Source organism: Enoplosus armatus, chromosome 23 (assembly GCF_043641665.1).
Source record: "Enoplosus armatus isolate fEnoArm2 chromosome 23, fEnoArm2.hap1, whole genome shotgun sequence".
Classification (NCBI taxonomy): Eukaryota; Metazoa; Chordata; class Actinopteri; order Centrarchiformes; family Enoplosidae; genus Enoplosus; species Enoplosus armatus.
This window is the reverse complement of record NC_092202.1, coordinates 14,123,189-14,146,858: the sequence shown is the minus strand read 5'-3', so window position 1 is coordinate 14,146,858 and position 23,670 is coordinate 14,123,189. Positions and strand designations below refer to the sequence as shown.

The window sequence follows — 23,670 nt, the reverse complement described above, 5'->3', positions numbered from 1 at the left end:
GAGGATCGCTTAACATGCTGCGCCCGCCCCGCTCCTCAGCCTAAAACAATGGCAATGTTTTTGATTTAGGATTTCAAAGATCCGACTTCATGCGCATGATAGCATGAAAGCAATGTGCAGTGTGTGCAGGGGTGAATGTTTGCAGGTGAGAGAAAGTGTGAGAAAGCTGCAGTGGGTGCTCGGCCGGTATGCAGGGGAGGCGCAGCACGCCGCGAGGTTTTGTTTGTTCCCACGAGTGTAGGAGTGTCCTCCTGTGGCCTTCAACCCTGTAAGAATCTGAAACGGGCTGACCTGTTGGGGCCAATAAACCTCTTGGCGATAAATAGTATTTGTTAGCTTATTAGTCATCACTTGGATAAATGATGCTCATAAAATCATCTGCGGCGCCGAGGTTACAGTGCCATCCAGGGGGGGGGGCATATGTATTGAGAGAGGGCCGATGTGAAGTTACTCAGGGCCCTGCCATTGTGTGATAATAATGCACACAGCAAGGCTAGGGAGAGATCTACCTCAACCGTCACAGGCGCTGTTTCCACTTCCTGTCTTTGACCTATTGCGCAGCGATCCTGCATCACCACAGTTTCCACTCAGCGTCTTTATCGTGATCTGAAGTCATTGCGAAACCCTGCATCCTCTCTATAGAATCAGCACCGCTCTAATTTAGACCACTGACTAGCTGGTGGTTCTCATTTAAGTCTGACTTAAGTCAAGTAAGCCTGTCCTGTAAATGCACACACACACACACACACACACACACACACACACACACACACCTTGTCATCATTGAAATGAAACTTAGGCCACAAAGATGGATAAGACTTTGTTTATAGAAAAATATCGACATTTTTTTTTACACTCATATAAAATCATTTACATGGCTCAGGCTCAGGCGAGGAAATGAGTGTACATTATATACATGCTGAAAAGCAGGGAAAGGAAATAAAAGGTGCGGATCCTCATCCACTCTCCTTGGTCTCCGCGCGTTCAAAGTAATCGAAGGATTCGTACACTGGCACCTGACACTGGAAGAGACGGTGGAAATCAAGTCATTAAAGACACATTGTTGCCGTGTGAGCGGCATGAGCAGTTGCAGAGGGCTCCGAGGGGCTTTGCGGTGCTCCAAAGGTCAGCCGCAGATCAATACGTAAAATTAGCGAGAAACAGGATGTGAGCTGTGTTTCCTAACGGTGTCTCATTGTGGGGGTTACCGCTTTAAGCAACATGATATTTCAAACTGTGTGGCCAGACCGAGCGGAAACATATACTTGGTTAGTTGTTGCTGAAAAAAACAAACACCTTGTAACACGACAACACTACAAAGTACAACCTCAAAAAAAGAAATACTATATTATATATTTATAATACTTATTTATTGAACTGTTTTATTGCACATAGGGCACTATATTACATCATACAGGTGTTAGGGTTTTTCTGGTCACTCACTGTACAGTGTATTGGACATATATATATATATATATATATATATATATATATATATGTATATTTTATATTTTACAGTGAAAGACACCACAGTTTGCTGCGGTCTTATTAAGGGGTGTAAGCATGTGCCAACAGCCCATTCAATATCTTCAACCTTTCATCAAAATGTCACGAATGTAATGTGAGGTGGCTTTCTTTGTGTATGAAATAACAAAGCGGTTTGGTTGTTCCTTTAGAGAGTGGGCCCCTCACATGCATTATTTCACACCTTTCGCTGCAAGACACCCACCCCGTTTCCCGCTCGAGCTCGCACACGCCACACAAAGCCCTCGCGCAGCCCTCGCAACCCTGGGAAGAGTTTGCAAACGGCCCGCAAGACGTGGCTTGGAGATCACAAAGCAAGTTCTGAGCGTGTGCTGCCCGCTAAACCTGAGCTGCAAGCGTCTTCGTGGACTCACCCACTGGGAAGAGCCCATGGAGGAGCTGGTGCTGTGTTTGTCCATCTCTGCCTCCTCGGAGTCGACATGGGGGACCTCGTAGATCACCCTGGCTGATTGTGCTGGACCCCCCCCACACACACACACACACACACACACACACACACACACACACACACACACACACACACAAATGATTAATAGAATTGCACAAAAATACACTTAAGCTTTATTCTAACTGAGCTCGGAGTCACAGCCACTACTGTTTGTCTCTGCCACTGTTTACTTCTAATGCTACAATACTGCTGCTGATACACCATCCTGTCCTCCATTTTCTACACCATCTTCCCCCAAGTCACGGTTATGGGGGCTTACAGAAGTACCCCAGGAAGGGTCACTGCACTGCACTGCACTGCACTGCACTGCTAACAGACAGTGACAGTGGAGCTGGTTGGTTGACATATACACCAGAATCCCGGCTGTCGAAGTGTGCGCGTGTGAACATCAAACGTGAACATGCCACCAGGAGCGCTCCAATAGAAACTGGGATACCGTGCCAACGTAAACACCTCATCCAGGATTCAGGATATTATCTGTCGATGGCGGCATTAACAATGGATCTGCCTGTCCTTTTCTAGCGTGCATCCCTAATTGAATGCCACAGCGTGCGATGTTCAGTGGGGGTTTTGTGGGTCAAACACGCAGGGAAGTCTTTTTTAATCACGCATGTGTAACACTTTTCTAAGCGCGACAGCCATCGCAATCGTAATGTGATGCTGTTAAGTGGATGAGGATGTGATCAGAAACCTGGAAAACATAAAATATACTCATTTCTTCCCCCGTCAAACTCCCGAGATGTCGGCTATTCATCCATCCAACACTAAGCCAGAGGGCCGCGGCTTTGTAGCCAAGTATTTTCGAGTGACAAAGCCGTTTCCGTCCTTCTCACACTCAGTGTGTCAACATAGCCTACAAATAGGTTCGTGCAGGTTTGAGAATGTATTTTAGCATCAATGTCCTATTGGTCAAAAACGTTTATTTGATTTACTCCTCGGTTCAAACTCAAGATCTGAAACTGTTGCTCTGATTTAACCTATAGCCTTATAGGTTTGCTACACTGCGTCGCCAATTCTTAAAACTATTCTTAAAAGATTACAACTGTACAACATTATGATTTCAGTTCATTTTTTTTTTCTACTGTGAATCACTTTTTTTGTTTTTGAAGCTCGCAAAAATACACTTATTTATACACATTTCCTCACTTAACCTCCTAAGGCCCAAGCTCTATCTTAATTTCTCTTTGCTATTTGGGCTTATTGGGACCTGATAAGTATAAAAACTAAGCATCATCTTTTGAATTTCCATATAAGCAGAATTAAGTATTATGGTATAACCATAGGGGTGTCTAGCCATGCTGATATTTTGTCTATTTGCCCTGGTTTTGAGATGTCCATCCCAGTGCATCTGAAGTGAGTGGAATTGAGTTTGGGGTGAAGCAACCCTGAGCTCCTGGCGCCCGAACAACACGGCAGCACTGCAATTTCCGTCCCCGCACCTTGTCTCCTTCGCAGAGCGCAGAAACAGGCGAGAGCGACGAGCAGCAGTGACGCCATCGCGGCCGCGGGAATGATCATGGGAAGTGATTTGCTGGTGGAACCTGGGTGTCCATGTTATGAGGGAGAAAGAAAGAAAAAAATGACCCTGCATTAGTAGATCAAATCAAGATCTGACTGATCTTCACACATCATTGTTACCCCCATCCACAGGCAATTATGATACACAGATAATGCAACACGGTCCTCGTGTGACCTACCTCCTGCTGCGCTGTCCCTCTTGCTGTTTCTGTCCGTCACTGTGATGACAGTACCTTTCCCTTCACCCACACTTAAAGATGGTATATCCACAGCGAACCTGCAGACGTATCTCCCCGAATCCTCCCTCGCGATGCTCGCAAAGGTCAAGTCCGAGCAGTGCGATGTCTTGTTCGGCGGAGACCCTTGAGGGGGGCTCTTCAAGCTGAAAGTCTCATTCTTTTTGAGCGTTTGATTTGTCAGCCAGCTGACGGTCCCCCTTTCGATATCCCCTGTCCCGCAGCAGGCGATGCGCACACTCTCCCCCTCCGTGACAGAGACGTCAGGAGTCTGGGTGACGACGACTGTGTCCGATGAAACACCTAAGAAGAGACAGAGTGACACATGATTTGGCAGTTGCGTGCTTTCAGAAGCTTAATCAGAGGATATACAGACAGGGGTTCAAATCCATTGAGGATCAAATTAAGGATATGGAAACACCACTTCTCCTCAGTCCAAAGGCCTTCTCGAAATAGTGTACTCATCCTCGTCAGACGTGATGCTGAAGGTTAAGCTTTGTCGCGTTTTCAACTTACTCCAAGGTGAGAGGGCACAGAGCGAGGCGAGCAGCACACTGCTGAGGAGGAGCTTCATCCTTCCACTGTGATTCACCACCGAATACTGACACTCATCTCTTCACAGCTTCCCCCCCAACCACCACCACACACACACACACACACACACACACACACTTCCTCACACACTTCTTCCTTGTTACTTGTTGGTGCAGTTCACCTGTTGCTAGATAAATGGGTTGTACCATTCATCTGTCTGTCTGTTATAGTGTCTTCTTTGGTGCCACCACTGGGAGTCCCCAAAGTCTCAACCTCAGCTCTGCCAACTGATCCTCCAATGTGTCCAAATCCATGTTGTACACTTTTTTTTTAAACCCGGGTTTTTTTTTTCAAAGTTTGACACAAACAAAATCAGGACAACTGCGCGCCCCAACCAAATATTCCTTTGGATTATATTTGTTTTGCATTTTAGCAAATTAATCAGATACTTGCAGTTCCCGTTTTAGGAAAACATGGTTAGATGAGAAGACATGTCTATAGGCTATGGTAAATATGTAGCTGGTTAGCTTATCTTAGCTTAGCAGGAAGACTGGAGGCAAGGGGCTGGCCGGGCTCTGTCCAAATGCAGTAGAAGTCTGGCACATAACCCCCTGTGGAACTGTATGGAACTAGCTATAGGCCCAATTGACAATGCAGCGTCCCTAGAGGGACAACGTGAGTCCCCCAAAGCATACCTTACTGGAGTTAGTCTTTTGTTAGATGAGCTTTGAGATGGACTTACTACTTGCTGCTCTTTAAACTTGGTGTAGCACACATCAGACTTTATTGATATCGCACTTTCAAGGACAGTCACAAAGAAGGGAGATCCTTTTTGAGGATTCCAATGGCCGATCAGCTCCGCCACATGTATGCTGGTAATTCATATTTATATATATATATTTATATATGTATAAATAGTGAACTTGATACCTGCAAAATATACGATTTCTCCTTGTATTTTAGGAACACAGTTCTATGTCAGCAGGTAGATATTTAAAGTGTCCTTGCTCAGGGGCAGCTAAGCAGTACAGGGCCCTGCCGTGGGGGGAACTGAAGCATAAAATCTCTGGGCAATAAGGAAGAACAGAAAAGAATGGAACTTGGTTCACACTCATATCGAGACTAATTCTTTTTTTTTTTTAGAGACTACAGTTTGCAAGGTACAGTCAGCCTGCTTTATGTGGCATTTCCTATAAGGTCTACTGAAACGGAAGTGTCCTTGTGCTGCACTTTGGACAGTATGATGATAGAGAAAAACAGGAAAGGACCCATAACCACAAACTTTTAAGCCATAATGCTTCATACCCATAACTGACACGTCCCTTTCGCAACCCTGAGGTCTTCCTGTTTGTCACACGCAGTGTCTAAACAGATGAGCAAATAGCTGCTCATTCACAGACAAACTTATTCAATCTTAGACTTAGACTTCAGTCTGAACTGATGTAGGCCAACTGCTGTAGACCGTGATCATGGCCGATGTTTTGACATGTCATGGCAGCACTAGTTTTACTTTTGTAACTGAATCAATGTTTATACATAATTTAGTTGTTCAGTTTTAATACTTTTTTAAAAAAACCCATCATTTTTAAGGGGTTTGGGAAAAACACAGTAATGTGATGCCACTAGGTGAATGGCCCCCATAAATAATTCTCCAATATACATAAATCCATGATATCGAGAGTTCAGTTCCCTGATTGTACCAGCAGAGGGAGCACAGAACACCAGTAATTCAGTGGCAGCATCACAGAGAACAAGGCGCAAGCGGGAGGCATATTCAGTGTGCCGCATACCCCGGAAGTAAGCCCGGAAGCTAGACACTTTCTTTTGACGTACGCGCCAGGCGAGCAATTCTTATTGGACTGAACAGGCGCCATCTTTGGTCCGGTATCCAGTTCCTATAAAACTGGAGCGCCCGGTCTTCAGCTGCTTTTATCTGGGCCAAACTGTCATAACGTGGAAATATACATAGGTATCACTATGTATTTTTTTTTATGTATATATTTTATATATAACCCCTCCATAAACCATGTTAATTACAGTCTAGTTTTTAAACACAGACAAGGATATTAGACATATTAAACACATATAAACGTCGGAAACAAGGTTACAAGAAATGTTAAACTTTCACAAAGACGTGCCTTTGCTGTTACTATGGACATAAAAGTTATATTTATTTCCACGTTATGACATATCCAGATATGAGCAGCTGCAGACGTATACAAACAGGACTGCAACCACTTTTTGGCACAGCACCTGCCGCCGGCTGTCAAATGCGCGCCAAGACGAAACATAAACAAGCGGGGATACAAAATTTAACAGGACACCAGAAACGGTCTGCTGTAACCTGTTGAAGCTATGACGAAAGACGCTACGTAAACAATGTGAACGTAAAACAAGCTGGCAGAGCTGGTTCATAAACTACCGTAGCCATTTGTACATTCCCACCACGTGTGTAGACGACGAAGACGGAGAGCTACCCAGTTGTCTCCCGTTGGAACATTTTGGACCGTTTGGATATCGCTAGCGTTTGAATTCCCGGTGGGAACATTATGAAAATACAGTGACAGGACCAACATTTTCCCAAGGTGAGTCTCTCTGTCACGTTAGCTAGTTAGCACTAACGCTGTGTTAACAAACGGCAGCGCTGTTTTGCCACAGGCAACACGGTGTTCCGTGATAACGTGTTATTTTCGCCACTGGTTACTTCGCCGTCGACTGGGTGATGAAACGTCAATGTGGCTCTGGTTTTCTCCTCTGTTTCGAGTAGCGTTAGCCTTCAAATGTGGATGTCAGACTGAACGTAAACTCGCGTTACTGTATCATAAGCGCAGTTAAACTACAGTGCATTTTAATACCAGAATAAATATGTTATTACTAGTTTATCTGCTTATCCTCGGTGCCTTTTCTGCTTCTTCACTGGACGGAATAGGCCAAGGTGTATCCTACTTATGTCCAGGTGCAACATAATGCCCTGGGCTTAACAAAAACAGCCTACTAGTTTTACGGAAATAGCTTTTTCTATGATTTGGCCATTCATATTCAGTCATGACTAGCATCACTGCTAGTCCGTGTCGTGTCTGAGCTTCTCATTCAGCTCCCAGCTACAATGTAAACAGTGACATAACTTTATGTTAACACTACTACTGTACACCTGTCTGGACCTACGTCGTAAATTGCATCTGTCTCTGTCTGTTTTCCTCTAGACTCAGTCTGGGTTATTGCAAGGACCAATGATCCCCTATGACTCAGTAGTGAAACCCAAGCCTTCAAGGGTTTGACTGACACCTTTTTAAGGGACAATAGGTAACGTGAGGAACTGTTGTTACAAGCAGTACAATACATGCAGCATATAGCACAACCGGTAGTTAAAGCTGGCGAAGAGAGGTTTTGGTGTGGTCCTTTTTGGATTTGTAATGACATTTTTGGTGTACGCATGTTACCTGTTGACCATCCTCGGCCACGTCTTATTTAATCAACAATGGCTGCTTTTGCTAGATTTCCCACAACGTCTTTCACAACTCCCATACCCTGACCTTAAGGTCCGATACCATCGTACCTAGAGAGATTAGTTGAGCCTGTTGGTTGTAGTGATAAAGTTGGTGTGTGGGTGTGTGTAATAATCTAGCCTGTATAATTGTTTTCTGCGGTCTGCATGTTCTTCCCATCCATCTTGATATGAGAGGTACAGTTTTGTTTACTATCCGTGGAAATGCCCAGCAACAACAAAAATGCACAGATCATCGCCATGTTTTTAAGACATAGATTGATTTCTGTCAGTGAGTGTGTGTTGGAAAATATATATATGGGAGTAGATTGAGCTTAGCTCTCTGGAGATGAACGAGGGCTTTTTCCTAAATGACAAGAGAAACGCAAACGCACACAAGTGTTTTGGTGTTGCCGGGACCAGAGTAAATGGCTTCTAGCTTAGAAGTGAAGTTATTATGCCCACATCAGCACCACAGGTAACCTCAACAAAGCTGTGAACAACCTGAGGGACGAGGCAAGAGGGGCTTTCCACGCCATCAAAAGGGTCATCGACTTGGACATCCCAATTCAAATCCGGCTTAAAATATTGGACTCTATCGAACCTGTTTCCCTTCATGGTTGCGAGGTCTGGGGTCCACTCGCCAACCAAGGTTCTGGGACAAGCAGTCCCCCCACACGGAAGCCCCATTAGACATAAACTTTTTTGATCCATTGGAAAGAATCAACCAAAAGCCGGAGCAAGCTGGAATGCTATTTGGCCCTAAACGGAGAATACTCAGTGGCACATTACCTCACCACTGTGACCGATCCAGAACTAAGGAAAACCTGGACCGTGGAAAGATATTTGTTCTGTATGTATGTACAGTAATACTTAATGTGCATACATACAGAACAAATATCTTTAAATACATCCATTAAAAAAACAAAACAAATCAATGCTGCAGTGTTTTATATAGTTCTCTTACTATTTGTATTTATACATTTTTTTTTTTTTATGTACATTTTTTTATTTCACACTTGCTTTGGCAATATAAATAATAATAATAATACCTTTATATCTAAAGGACAAGATCGTGCAGACTTGATCTAAAGAGCTACTCGCCTTTAGAAAAGTGGTTAAAAAAAAAAGAAGACTGAAATGTGTTTTTAAAAGAAAAATACAACATATTTTAAGTAGCTTATATCAGGCTCTTAGTGAGATCACATCAGCTGACCTTCCTGTGAAGAACTTCAGTGACTCTGTTATGTGTCTTTGAGCCCTGACCTTAGGAGACCCCCTGGATGTGTTTACCATGTCGACTGCTGTGTCTCCCGCCACTTGTTTGACTGGTTCCTGTTTACATGTCAGTTACATTTACGTACATGCAACACAAACTGTATAGAGGACAATGTGATATTCATTCTCTCGGTTTACCTCACGCTGTTTTCCTCTCATTTTAGCCACAGGAGCAAAGCTATATTAGCAAAGCTTTGAAGCCGCAGGCAGTCGCTTATAATTGAATTACAGCCACGCACTGTGACCATCCGAGTCCCCCCCCCCCCCCATCCTGTTCATTGTTCTCTTTCATAATATGTTTGATGAAACAAAACACAACCACACCTTCTATAACCTGTCCACGATTTGCTAGCTAGCTCTAATTAGTTCTGCTCAGCCGCCTACAACATGCTCTCTAGTTAGACTGTAATGACTTTTGTCCAGGCTGATTTACTGTGTCCGTGTCCAATCAAAGAGCGCCCTGTCTCACTGACATGCAGATTTGTCCATGGAAAAAGAAGGGCTTTCATAACCGTGGGAGGGATGTTGACTCAACTGAATTGTGTGATTTTTACGGTGTGTGCCGTTTCAGTGTAATGGCGTCTGCTTTTGTTGATTGCAAGAACGAGGTGTCGACTGGCGCATTTAGGGAAGTGAACCAAACACGCACAGTCAGTGGGGAAAAAAGAATTGGTCAGACCACATCCTCCTCCCACAGCTGCAAAACACTTGCATATTAATGTTTCATCTCCCAACGTTTGGCTGAATTCGTGTAAGACTTGTCGAGTGTTTAGTCCGGTGCAGACCCTGTTATGAGTCTAGCCTGATCCTCCCAACAAGTCAAAACAACAGAGCAGCCAGTGGCAACGCTGTGAGTGGGGGGAATAAGTGGCCAGTAAGTGGGTCAGTACCTTTTCAGTCCTGTTGCTGAGTGTGTGGGCTTGGTTTTCTTCCCTGAGAGTATATTGCAGTGTTTGTGTGTACACAGGGAGTGGACTCTTCAGATTCTTGAGTAATACACACCTTAAATAGAGACAGAATTTGTTCCCAGCCTCAGGGTGCTGGTTCCAGTGTCAAAGCCTCATTGGGGAAAATCATTGAATCTGCACTTAGTCTGGTCATGTGATCGAACATATACATTCCTGCTATTCCACGTGTCTCAGTGGCTTATTCACATTAAGCTACACTTGGTTTGAGTTGACCTCATACTATAGCGTTTCTTTGGACTTGCCAGAATGTAAATGGTTTCCTGCATCTCTGAGCAGCGAAACACTTGGCAGAGGAGGATCTAGAAAGCAAGCTACTCGCTCTGTAAATCCTTCGAGATGCAGCTGACCGTTCCTCTCTTCTGTTGCCCTTGCAGTTTCACCACAACCTCCTACATCAGGATGAAGGGACGATCAGACGCCCCTCAGGACCGGTGAGTTAAAATCGGATTGGACAACGTAAAGTTTGTCCTTTTCTTGAATAATTTGAAAGTGCAGTTTAGGTCCCCCTTTTACTATTCTGTTAAAGCTGTAATCCTCAATATTCAGTCCTGTGAACGGTGAGAGGGAACGGCGGCATCTTGTTTTATACCGTAAACCCTTTTTCAAATAACACCCTTTGTTTCCCATCTACAGGGGCTGCTTGGTGGGGGTCATTTTCTTCATTCTGGGCCTGGGAACGTTGCTACCATGGAACTTCTTCATGACTGCCTCACTGGTAAAAACATGACCCCTATATAATCCCTCAAAGACAGGAGATCTGACACAGCATCCTGCTTAAATGGTTTCTTACATAAAAACCAATAGAGTCAGTCAATAAGATGGTAGTATCCCATCATTTTCCCAGTCACATCTGCTCAAAAGCCGTTCTCTAAAGTGACAGCGTGGAAACCGTTGGTCCAGTGGCTCACTACTTAAACTTCTTAAAGAGTCACATGCTGGATGGATGACTATGGTTCCTAAAGACAATAATCCCATTTACATAATTCAAGAAAATCTCTAGAAAAACTATAGTATGCAATGATGGATTGGATTAGACAAATTGGTGTTGCAGTTAGCCGTTCAAGCGATTTGTTGATGTGTTATGCAGTCTAGGGTGTAAAAAAAAAAAAAAAAAAATGTCATGACCCACAGGGACCCATAAATCCACACAGTCTGTCATATGAGTTCGGGTGACCATGTGGATCAGCAGCGCGTGTTCCCGCCTCCGGGCGAAGCCTCTTTTCACATACGTGTTTCCTGCATCTCTAGTGCCTCTTACTGTGATTCCTTCTGAAAGCGCTGCCACTTCACAGCCGGAGCTATTTTCAGCTGCTTACTGATAGAGGACCGGCATCAACAGCAGATGTTAGTCCCAAATGAGAGCAGTGCACCTTACAGAAGTTCATCATCTGCCTTCATCTCTACAATAACATAACATGTCTGGATTATTCTATTATTGCTTAATTGCACATTGGGTTAATCATTATAGCATATATAAGGATACAATGGCAAAGGATTGTCCTAAACCTGCATTCATCGATATTTTTGTTGTGTTTTTTTTTTTTTTTTGGCTACTTGGGGCCAGTGGAACGAGCTGTAAACACAACACTGGCACATTGATAACCTCTATGAAGTTGGTAGCAAACAGTTGCGTGTTCACTCTCGCTCATGTATCTTTATGTGAAGTTGAAGGGCGCAGGATCATTTGACGGCGATAACCCAGCATTCCTCTTGTTTCCGTCGGGTTTGCAGTACTTCCAAGGTCGCCTGAACACAACAGAATGGAGCAACGGCACAATGGCGGTCCGCAAAGAGTACTACTTCAACAACTGGATGACCCTGCTGTCCCAGCTGCCCCTGCTGCTGTTCACCCTGCTCAACTCCTTCCTCTACCAGAGGTCAGTGACGGGGTTAGAAGTCGCATGTGTGACCGTGTCTCGTGCCAGAATATCCCTCTGCGGTGTGTATCTTATCCGGTTAGATGTAGAGTGTGTTCTCGGTTGAATGGCTGACGTTGGTGTTTCTTGTTTCAGGATATCGGAGGCGATACGGATCGCAGGTAGCCTGGTTTTTGTCCTGCTGCTCTTCATCCTCACAGCAGTGCTGGTCAAAGTGCCCATGGAGGAAGACCGCTTCTTCTCTGTCACCATGGCTACTATCTGGTTCATCAACTGTAAGTCAGTGTGACTGTGCCTGGACGAAAGACCGATTGAGAGTGTGTGCATTTGAGCGAAGAAGTGTTTGAATTGAGTGATGCGTCTTCTCCCCAGCGTTTGGCGCCGTGCTACAGGGCAGTCTCTTTGGCTTGGTGGGTCTGCTGCCGCAGAAGTACAGCGCCGTCTTCATGAGCGGCCAAGGCCTCGCCGGGACCTTCGCTGCCATAGCCATGCTGCTAGCCATAGCCAGTGAGCCACCCACATGCACACAAAACGCCTCCGGGTGCCTAATCCCCAGTTGCCTAGTAACCGGTCAAATCAGCATGCCGCCACCCACCACACAACAACACTCTGCTCCGTTTCAAAGACGCTGCTCATGTTGGGTCCTGTGGAACAGTGTTTTCATTCATCTGATATGTCTCCCTCCCAGAATTCCCAGTTAGCTAACATGTGTGTTTGTCACTCAGGTGATGCAGACTCTGAGACAGCAGCGATGGGTTACTTCATCACGCCATGTGTGGGCACGCTGGTTACACTCTTCAGCTACCTGCTCCTGCCCCGCCTGGTCAGTCAGCTCCCATATATATAGAATCAGTAGCCAATCAGGACCTTTATAGTTTTTTGCAAAAACTTTTAGCCGAGCAGCACAAATCATGTTTTTATTTATTTGCTTTTTGCATATCGGCTGTGAGGCCTGAGTTGTGTCGTCTGGTGTTTCCATGCAGGAGTTTGCCCAGTACCATCTGAACAAAAGCAGGAGGTACGAGGCGGGCGCCACAGACGAGCTGCTGAAAGGTGGGATTTCGGCTCCAGCAAAACCCCCTTTTCACACCCTCGGAATGAACACAGTCAGTTCTCCCTGCTGGCCCCCGCAGGGTCGCTTTGCAAGCTCTTTAACATTCGTAGAGTTAAGCTCACCAATACGTTTGCCCGTGACAGTGAGTAAACACCTGTTTGCTCGCAATTCTGTCCGTCACTGTGCGGTTGAATCGGACCAATTCAGTGGAACATTATCTCGTTAACTGAGTTGACCCTCTTGTTTATCCAATTAGAGTCCTGGCAGAGCCCAGACAAAGACAGAGCCTGTCAGACTCTCAGAGGCCCATACAGACTCCCAACGCTCTCTTCGGGTTTTACTTCCTCAAATAATTCACTTAACCAGATGGCATATTTGAATATCTTCCCACACAGTGAACATTTGTTACATGGAAATGGAATAGTGGACGTAATACTGTACATATTCAATTGCAGAGAGCGGCACAGTGGAGAACGGCAAGCTGAACGGCCACGCCAACGGCTCAGTGGCCAGCAGCGCAGCCAACGGTGGCGGTCCGGCCGAGGCCGAGGAGGACCCCAGCCCTGGCGGGACCAAGCGCGCCTTCCTGTCACTGGAGCAGGACGAGAAGGGACAAGCCAAGGCCTCGGTCATAGAGGTCTTCAAGAAGGTAAACCCACTGGTTCGATGTCGCAAGTCAGCAGCGACTTAAAATCAACGCGTTCATGAAATATCTCAAAGGTGTTGTCTTTTCTTTCATCTTTAGATCTGGGTGATGGCGTTCTGCGTGACGTTTGTGTTCATAGTCACTCTGTCCGTCTTCCCAGCCGTCACTGCAGATGTCCGAACATTGTTCCCAGGAAAATGGGGTATGAGCTAGCCTCAGTTCAACTCAGTGATTTCGGTCAGACCTCTGTTGCCTGCGCTACAACATGCACGTCCTGGATATCTATACACACACACACACACACACACACACACAGAGTATATCTCCTGTGTGAACCCTCAGTACCCTAATGTGTTGTAGGCTGTTTATCAGATCCTCCTTTCTTTCCGTTTGTCCTGCTGTCCACCGTCTCCTCAGAGAGCTTCTTCATCTCAGTGTGCTGCTTCTTGACTTTCAACATCAACGACTGGCTCGGTCGGACCGTCACCACTTTGATACGCTGGGTGAGTGTCTGATCCTGATCGTTTCTACGTCCTGCATCCGCCTTGCTGCACTGAAACAGTTTAGACAATTTGCGGATGTAATTTCATGTAAATTACTTTCTGCCCCGTAGCTAATGTATAACCAGCACACACAGCTTTCATTCTCTATGTGGACCCTACAAATGACAAGATTGAGCTCAATTATCACTGATGTCATTTGGTGTATATCACTTCCTGCTGCAGTTTTCTGTATCACCTTCATACAGTGTTTGTAAATTCAGTGGCAGAATCAGTTTTTTGGAAATGAAGTACAGTTTGGGTGTGGGTTTCTGCAGCCGCATTCAAATGACAGCAGTACATTCTGTATATGGAAAAGAGGGACATTTACTTGGTTTACTTTTCACTCCGCTCACTCCCTCCATACAACTTTTCCCGTCTCCCCCTGCAGCCCAGTAAAGAGTCTTGCCTGTTCCCGGCGCTAGTTGTCTCCCGGGTGGTGTTCATCCCCCTGCTGATGCTCTGTAACGTCCAGAGTCGCTCCTACCTTCCCGTCTACTTCGCCCACGATGGTGCTTTCACCGCCATCATGGCTCTCTTCTCTCTGTCCAGTGGCTACTTTGTCTGCCTTTCCATGTCCTACGCACCGCAGTGAGTACAAACAAGTCCATCACTCATGCTGAACAGATGTGACAATAACAATCTGTGTTTAGCTGTATAGTATATAATCTAATGCGCACCTAGGTGCGTAGAGATACAATACGAATGCCTGATGAAGGTCTACGAGCCGCACCGGCACCTTATATGGTAGATAAACATTTTAACCCGGGAGGAACCCACCAATCAGAAGACCAGCAGCACCTTCCAGCATTCATACCAGTTAAGGTCAATGAGTTCTTCCAATTGTAAACAAACAGCAATATTGTGCTCTGTCATGGTATAAATCAAGAACCATACTGTTACATACAGTAGAGAAATAGACAAAATAGACATTGTGTTGCTAAAAGCCAAATTAACAAAACAACAGCAGTACAACAATAATCAAAATAGTCAAAGATCACACATGTCAAAAAGAAGAAATACATCTTGTATAAAAGTTACGAAGTAACATCAAACAGGCTATCTAACATGTCACTATCCTCCCTTTTCTATCACTCACTGGCATATTTAAAAAAAAAAATCCCAAATTGACCATTGTCTTGGTTTGTAGGTCTTTTGACGAACGCTTGCTGTTAGCGCCAGCCTCAGTTGCAAATACATTCCATTTCCTGTGACTGCGGGAGGCAATGAAAGCCCCCCCCCCAGTGTTTCGCCAGTTCAAATACAGCTGTAGGAGAGCCAACAGTTAATTTTAAAACTAGCTATATGAATCCTGTGTGGTAATGGCGGACCCCGCCACCAACAATGAAAACTACTGCACATAGAGGTAATTACACTGAATGGCCACTGATGAAAAAATGCTCTGAATTCTTTGAACGCACCAGCAAGGTGTGTTCGCACACAAACCCCCCCCCCCCCAGCTGGATCACCATGACAACATAGCATACACATAAGCTAACCTAATGTTCACGGTGATGAATCAGCAGTCCTACAAGTCTCAGCAAGTTGATTTACACCGTGTCGTGAAGTAAACTGTAACTACCGGCCGCCTATAAAGATTATTTGTGCGCTTGGGGAAATAAACACCGTCATGGAAAGTATTTCTCTCTCACCAGGCTGGTGGAGCCGAAGGATGCAGAGACCGCAGGAGCCCTGATGACGTTCTTCTTAGCCCTGGGCCTGTCCATAGGAGCCGCCCTGTCCTTCCCTCTCCGAGCTCTGGTCTAGTGGCACACATATACAGCACTACATAGACACTGTAGAATATTTTCACCCCTACCCCCCTGGATGATTGTTTTTCCTCCATCCATTTTTGGATGTTGTTGTTTGTTACAGCCATGACAGCATTGGCAACCAAGGACCCTGGGTGACGCTGTAAAAACGCATGAAGTGTTGTCGGTCATAAATAACTGACAAGATTACCTTTTTTGAAAGTAGGAATAAGGGAAACGCCGCATGTCACTCTGAATCCACTCTTTATCCTCAGCTGACCACATGTAGATAAAGGGAAACCTTAGACTGATTTCATTCATATGCTGTATGAAGAAGACTTGATTTTTCCACCATTGACCTTTTTGTTTATACTGTATTTGGTTGATTTTTAGATATGAGATTTATTTTTTTTCTATTTGGTTGATGGCTTGAATGATTACAGTGAATCAAGTTTTTGTCAGATTAATTACATTAGATATTTTTGATGTACTTTTCTTCCTGGAATTATTCTGAATGAGCTGTTACAGAAGCGGAACAAACACTGTAATGCTGTACTGTAAATTACTAATGGAAGGTTAATGACCGGCCGGGCATGGATGGATCACTGAATGGGCCGAACGGGCACAGGCCCTTACGTTTGTGCCCAGGGGCCCCGTCGTCTCGCAGTCCGCCCATGCTCCCGGGCCATTTTGCCAATTCCACCTCCAGAAAACACACACCTGCAGCACCAAACGTCTCTCCGGCACTAAGGCTACGACCGCCATCTACTTGTCAAAAGACTTCGCTATGAAACCTGAAAGTTGGGCCGTGACACTGGCTCACAGGACACTGCGGACCAACAGGAACCGGAGTTCACAGCACCAAGTGATACTCGGTTGTATTATTATTATTATTTTTTTTTTGGTGACATCCCTGTGTCCAAGTTAACAGGTTATGCGAGTATGACAACATTCTTCAATTGACGGGCACTGGAGCAATGATGCAACGCTTTGCTCAATGCAAGAAGTCGGTTTACCGCCGCCTATTTTAACTGGCGGCTGCTGCTTTGTTACGAAAGGTACTTATGTAGCGCTGCCGCTGTAAGCCATTGACAACACAATCTAATCAGAAGTTAAATTAGAGGAATTGGGTGATGAAAGTGTTGAGTAATTCCATTTAGTATTGTATAGATATTGTTTTGGCCACTTAACTGTGTCAAATAGTATTGGATTTGCTACCATGTGCCAAACTCAAATGACACAGATCATTTCGGTTTTGGTTGGATGTTTTTTTTTTTTTTTCTCCCCCGCATCGTGATGCGCAAACACGCATCTTCACGTATAGGAATTAACTGATCTACTTATGTAGATTTATGTGTGTTGCAACCCCACGATCAGCTTCACAATCTTAAGTAGATTGCAAGATAAGCTTCTTATTCAAATTGTGTTTATTTAAACTACTGTTTACTGAGTTCCACGACTGACTGTATATGGTGTCATGCACATGTTAAAGGAGAAAATGTGTGTTGTGACAGCTGCTGCTTCATATGAACAAAGGGCTGAGTCCTACCGGAGGGAGCAATGTTAATGGGGCTAACTGAAGCTCCAGCGTTGAATGCCCAGAGGTCAAAGGATCTTCAAGACAAAGTTGACTTATCTCAATTTCACCAATTTATTTTGGCCACGTCAACAACACATGCTCATGCTTCGGCCTAGTGGCCTTCAGCAGAGGCCGTTTTTTTTGTTTACCTTCGGGTGTTCACCTGTTGGAATTAATGGGACTAATGTTTTTAAAAGTGTGACTTGATTATGTGCTGCATTCACATGCGGTGGGAATTTTCTTCAGCTTGCTCCCGATTGTGTTCAACCTGAACCGAACACACACTTCGCATTTACATTTGAGTTAAGGGTTTACGGCGAACACAATATGGCGACGTAAGCCAAGAACAGACCGACGCAGCAAGTGGCTGTCACGGCAACTACTAAGTTTTTTTTTTTTTAATTTGTATTTTTTAAGAATTGTTGTCTCGTTGAATGCTGCCAATCCTGAAAGTTCAAATGTAGTCGACGCTTAAACAAAATCTAAACATCTTTTCAGTAGGAAGCTGAAATTAACCACATTTCCCATGGAATGTCAATGCAGCGTCAGCAGCGGGGAGGAAGAGCTCAGGCCACGTTGCAGTGATTGAACATTGAGACCCTTGCGTGCAATTTCCGTGTCACGCTCCCCATCGATTGTTGATGGATGAAAATGATTCGACGCAGTTCTCAGGCACAGTTGCAGCCTCAATAACACATCATATTGGATATGCTGTAAATACAAGCTGCCGTCTGCCTCATTGTGTTGCTAATGTGTCAGAGCAGCGTAATATTGGGCGGGTGCGTTCGGAGCCACAGACATGTTACACGTTTTCTCAATGATTTGACCCATTTCGTGCCGTTCACTTGCGCTCCGGTACAAACGGACAGAGGAAGGAGGGGGGTCTCTTCGAGTTACAGGAAAGGGAATTCATGCTTATGCATGTTCATAATGTATCTTCATAGATTTGACTGTCAATAAATGGATGGTTTAAACAGCTGTGGGTTTGTGCTTGTTGGAAACGGTCATTTTGTATTTAAATATGGACTGGGGTGGCCTCCCTGGAGCGCTTTGTACGAGTGTAATGACACACACTGGGGGGGGGGGGATCCCGTTGGTAGACACGACACAAGACTGCTTCTGGCTGCACTAGAAGAACCACACAGAACGTTCCCAAGGATTTATTTCCTGTATTATTTATTGAAAACCCAGCAGTCGTCATTAATACCTGTTGTGCCTGTACAGGCGGGGGTGGGTGGGTGGGTGTGTGTGGGGGGGGGGTAAGGAGATGTGGTAAACTAAACTAGTTGTCATTCTGTTGTCAAGAAAATAAAAGGCAAAGGACAAAAAAAAAAAAAAGACATCCCCCCCCCTGCCCGCCCGCCCCCCTCCCTCCAACATTCTGATATGCTACAGAATGACACTCTTCGTGTATCGCTTTCTCGTGTTTCGTTTAACACTTTGTTTTTAAAAATGTTACGCCGGATGAAGAGGGGGGAAAAAAAAAAAAAGCACTGAGGAAGAAGAAGAGTGACAGCAGTTGAGAGAGAGAGAGAGAGAGAGAGAGAGACAAAAAAAATGTAAAGAAAAAAAAAACAGGTTTTGGCTGTGTCTTTGAAAATAGTTGCGTTCATCTTGTTTGCTCCTCTGCCCCTCTGTTGCTTCTGCGTCGTGAAAAGCCAACAATCTTTCACAATTCTCTCTCTCTCTCGTGTTCTCTGCATCTCTTTCCTCCCTCCCTTCCGTCCATCCATCCGTCCGTCCGTCTTCATCGCTTCTTTGGAGGTTGGGCTGTGCGGGGGGGAGTGACGGGCCGACCGGAGTTCATCCCTCCGTATTGGTACTTGGCTTTCTTCTCAGACGGCTTCAGGATCTAGGAACACACACACACACACAGTAAAAACAGAATTAGCTTTCAAATAAAACCTGTTGCTCTGTGTGCGTGTGTCATAAAAGGCTTAACAACTGTTCACATGTCAACAAACTCAAACTACGGTTTTAAATGCTACTATTTACTCGAGTACTTACTTATAAAGCTGCAAGTATAATTTTAAGTACTTGTATTTTACTTAACATGTCTTTTATACTGACATTTTACATACAATACACAACATCTTATAAAATAAGGTGCTTTATTATAGGTTAAATAACATATAAAGTACTTTACTCGTACATTCGTGCTTCTGCCTTGGTAAGTTACCCCAGTTAGTTACCCTCTTATTTAAGTGTAGGATTAACACAGGCTCTGGTTTCAGGTGTGTCAGCTGTGACCCTTCTAACGTTCACACCTGGAAGGAGCACATCAGGGTTTCGTCCACGCTCATCATGCCGCCGGCGTTGTCGAACTCTCCACAGTAGTTGGGAGCCGAGAACAGAGTCACCAGCTGCCGCTTGGCAAAGAACTCATAACCATCTTCTACCACCTGGGGGCGTCAGACACAGGGGGAACATCACACAGTGAGGAAGGCTTTACATAGACGTCGTCGTCTAACGTGGACGTGCGTTCCAAGGAAGCCTGACAAACCAGTCCAGCTCCTGCTGTGTTTAGGGACGCCATCGCTATGCACTGACATGGTTACACAGTGAGAGGATGTGTGTGTTGTACCTGGTGGGCCCTGCAGATGAGGTCCAGGTCGTGGCGGTTCAGGAACTTGCTGACCACGTCGGCTCCAAAGGTGAAGGAGACGCCGCGGTCGTTTTCCCCCCAGCCCTGGACGTCCTTGTCCGGGTCCGACCACAGCAGGTCGCACAGGAGGCCTGGACATTGAAAACATGAGTCACGTCCGTGTTTGACCCGCCATTAAACCCTCAAATGTGGGCGCGCTCAAACTGCTGGTGAAGTCCACCTGCGTGTCACATTCACAGTGTGTCAGGTATTAAAACGCAGAGGATGCCCTGTGCATACAGACCCGCATTCTTCACCTCCAGACACTCGGGAGTCTCCCTGTAAGACCATAAGAGGATCTGAGAGACAGCTGCTGCCAGGGTCTGAACACTGGCTGCCTTATAAGGACAAGAACACCCAGGTTTAGTGAAGAGAGGGGGGAAGGGGGGGGCTCTCACTTCCACTGGCCTACTGTGACTTACAGACAACTGCGCAGCTTTTAGGGAGCTTTTAAGGAACATCACACAACATTATTTTATGATAAATACGGGAGCCGCCAGCGACAGGAAGTTACTAAGGAACCATCTCATCTAAAACCAACTGCATGAGCCGCCGTTGCTCACTTCTTGCATCCTCACTCGGTGAAAGCATGGCGCTTCACCCACCTGTGTCCGGCACGTCTGTGGGCCTCATGATGCGTCTGATCTGCTCCATGGACTGCAGGTCGGGAGAGAGACCTGTGGGGCGACACAAAGGCCCACACTCAGTCAGGCTTTGACCCATTCGCTTCACGTCAGGAAAGCACTGAGGCACTGAGTTTTGACTGTTTGACAAAAAAACACGACAAGACGCGACGCCAATACCTCCGTGGCAGCAGAAGATCTTCTCGTCCACTATGGCAGCGATGGGCAGGCAGTTGAAGCAGTCGGTGAACGTCTTCCACAGCTTGATGTTGAATCTGCGTTTACCTGCAAAGAAGTAAAAGAATGAATAGGGCCGGTCTGAAGTTGTATTTTTGTATTTTGAAGTTGACAACGTGCCTGTGAGTCCGTCTTTTGAAAGTGAAACACACGGCGTCAGAGCACTCACACTCGTCGTAGAAGCCGTAGATGCGGTTGATGGAGGCACACTCGTGGTTGCCCCTGAGCAGGAAGAAGTTCTCGGGGTATTTGATCTTGTACGCCAGCAGCAGGCAGATGGTCTCCAGGGACTGCTTCCCCCTGTCCACGTAGTCGCCCAGGAACAGGTAGTTGGCCTCTGGGGGGAAGCCGCCATACTCGAAGAGCCTCAGCAGGTCTGTGTACTGTCCGTGGATGTCACCTGGGACGGAGGACGGAGGAGGAGGCAGTGACGGATCGAGGAAGGAGGACGAGCAGGAGACAATGAAAATGACTGAACAGGGGTGGGGGTGGGGTGGGGTTACTGACCACAGATTTTGAGCGGAGCCTCCAGCTCCAGAAGGATTGGCTGGCTGAGGAAGATCTCCCGGGACTTGATGCAGAGGCCGCGCACCTCGGCCTCAGTCATCTGGACAATCTTCCCTGGACGACATCCTCGCACTGGAGGGGGGGGGGGGGGGGGGGGGGGGGAGAGAGAAAGGGATAGAATAAGTGTGTGTGTGTTTGGGAGAGGCATGAACATGATTAAATAAAGTTATCCAGGCTTTCAGGCAGAAGCTGCTTCGGTAACAAACTTCGAACCAAATATGGGAGGCAGGGCTGAGCCAATACACATACAGTAGGATGGAAATAGCCTGCGTGGGCATTGTTGATGTCGTTTGGGGTGTTTTTGGAGACGCTTCCTGTTGTGTAACTGAGAGGAAAAGGGGAGGGGGGGGGGGTCGTCACCGGGGTCACGTGACAAGGAGCTGCTGTTGTAATGGGGTCGTAATATTAAAAGTACATGAGAATGGTCAGCAGCCTAATGAAACTTCATAAATGAGGTGACGTGTTGCTAGCTCCCAGAATACATCCCGCAGGTCAATGATGGGGGGGGGGGGGCTTTTGGAGCTTTTAGAATAAAAAATGAATAGATAATAATAAGCCCCCTCTTTGCCCCCCCCCCCCCCCCCCCCCCCCCGCTTGGCGAGCCACAGAAGTGGGCCAGCGCTGACTGCGACTGCTGCTCGTCACATGACGGAAATCCGAGCAGGCGTCAAACGCCACTTAATAGGTAAGTCAGGCAGACGGGGGGTCAGGAGGAATCCTGCAGCTGCACAGTAGAGAAGTGAAGTGTGTGTGTGTGTGTGTGTGTGTGTGAAGATTCCTGCAGGTGACTCCTTTCTTATTTTGCATCCAGTTTAAAAAAAAAAGACAACGGTGTGTGTGTGTGTGTGGACATGAGCAACACGACCCTGCTATTCCTCCACCCACAGCCAAACACAACCTGCGACCACACACGGCATTGCCCCACCTGAAGGGTAACACCAGGGCCCCCCCCCCCCCCCCCGATTTAGACTGTGCAAAGGTGGGACTTCACATGTTGACGCAAGCCAAAAATAAAACGTACTAAAAAGGAGCTTTTAATGCCGCCAAACCCGGGGTCACCTTAAGTCCTCCTGTGGTTTGGAAATATCAACACGTGGTATTATTGCTCTTTATGCACAACGTGTCCTTCGTCCACTGAAACGCGGGTGTCCACTGCCGAGAGTGTGATTTCACAGCCCCCCCCCCCCCCCCCCTTTCGGGCCCCAGTGACGACGCGTTTGCAGGTCTGTGCTGGCTCAGCTGACTGGGAGGGAGGCCTGATATAGGACACACACACACACACACACACACACACACACACACACAGATGACAGTGAGTGCAAACAGCACCACTAGTTTCACTTGCCTGGGAGGATCCCCTTTCATCATATGGTTAAGTTAAGGCAGAGCCGGGAACACAAACACACACGCAGTGACCTTGACTTCAGATCGTACCACTAGGAGTACTGGTGGCGGCGGGATGGGGGGGGGGGGGTGGGGGCATCCCAGCATCCTTTACTCTTGTCACCACTGCACTGCAGCGTCCTCAGTGAAGAGAACGAGAGGGAGCGAGGGATGCAGAGAAGGAGATGGAGAGAACGGGGAGGTGGTGCCCACATTCGATCACCATGGCAACCCAGCAAGACCAATTTCCAGGCTGTTGGGGAGAGGAGCCGCTGCTGTGCATGTATTCCTGTTTTTGACTCATACATGTAACAAGTGGCCAGACTCAATAATCTGCAGATGAATGAGTAGTTAGTACCGAGCTGTGACCCCCCCCCAAACCGAACCATGGATTTTGCGGGATCTGATGTTCCACTGGCCCCGCCGCTTCTTACGCAAGGTTAGCCAAAAGGGGTTTTCTTTGAGAGAAAAACCTCTCCGGTCCCGTCCATCTCTCCTAATTTGGTCAGGTGCATGTGTCCGCCTGCCTGAGCTTTCAGGTTTGGAGTTTGGTCACACTCTGACCTCTTCAGGCTGAGCCAGTGGGAGATCACTGCACTGCAAGCTAGCTGTTCCCTCCGTTTCTCTCTTTCCCAGACCCCCCCCCCCCCCCTTTGCCCTCTTCATCTATTCATCGTTAAGTAGCATTCTTGGCTGAGGCTGAACTCCCGGGTAATCGTCCTCCTCCGCCTTGTTGCCAGTGAGCTGTGCTGACGTCAG

The 23,670-nt window shown here is 46.4% G+C and overlaps 3 protein-coding genes across 5 annotated transcripts in view; 1 reads left to right on the top strand and 2 right to left on the bottom strand.

Moving 5' to 3' along the window:
- Positions 1-830: 830 nt before the first annotated feature.
- LOC139306309 (uncharacterized) lies at positions 831-4,321 on the bottom strand. Its single transcript, XM_070930248.1, has 5 exons — positions 4,264-4,321; positions 3,691-4,050; positions 3,433-3,534; positions 1,899-1,999; positions 831-1,022 (listed from the first exon to the last, which is right to left on the bottom strand). Exons 1-5 carry the CDS (start codon positions 4,319-4,321, stop codon positions 957-959), a joined length of 687 nt encoding a protein of 228 aa, XP_070786349.1. The 3' UTR covers positions 831-956.
- A 2,420-nt stretch (positions 4,322-6,741) lies between these two features.
- On the top strand, positions 6,742-16,314 carry LOC139305785 (equilibrative nucleoside transporter 2-like). The gene is made up of 13 exons (XM_070929734.1): positions 6,742-6,866; positions 10,386-10,442; positions 10,645-10,726; positions 11,743-11,888; positions 12,024-12,163; positions 12,261-12,395; positions 12,614-12,711; positions 12,872-12,941; positions 13,398-13,591; positions 13,688-13,790; positions 14,006-14,091; positions 14,519-14,718; positions 15,783-16,314. Exons 2-13 carry the CDS (start codon positions 10,411-10,413, stop codon positions 15,892-15,894), a joined length of 1,398 nt encoding a protein of 465 aa, XP_070785835.1. The 5' UTR covers positions 6,742-6,866; positions 10,386-10,410; the 3' UTR covers positions 15,895-16,314.
- Positions 16,315-18,615: 2,301 nt separating this feature from the next.
- LOC139305636 (serine/threonine-protein phosphatase PP1-beta catalytic subunit) overlaps positions 18,616-23,670 on the bottom strand; it is an 11,606-nt gene continuing 6,551 nt past the window's right edge. The window contains exons 2-9 of one of the 3 annotated variants that reach the window (XM_070929552.1): positions 23,251-23,273; positions 21,469-21,606; positions 21,131-21,361; positions 20,905-21,009; positions 20,707-20,778; positions 20,042-20,193; positions 19,725-19,859; positions 18,616-19,309 (exon numbers count right to left, since the gene is read on the bottom strand). In XM_070929552.1, the coding sequence (XP_070785653.1) occupies positions 19,205-19,309; positions 19,725-19,859; positions 20,042-20,193; positions 20,707-20,778; positions 20,905-21,009; positions 21,131-21,361; positions 21,469-21,606; positions 23,251-23,273 (961 nt within the window). In that variant the 3' untranslated portion in view covers positions 18,616-19,204. The remainder of the gene's footprint in view (positions 19,310-19,724; positions 19,860-20,041; positions 20,194-20,706; positions 20,779-20,904; positions 21,010-21,130; positions 21,362-21,468; positions 21,607-23,250; positions 23,274-23,670) is intronic. The other 2 variants (XM_070929551.1, XM_070929553.1) reach the window with 2 other exon arrangements.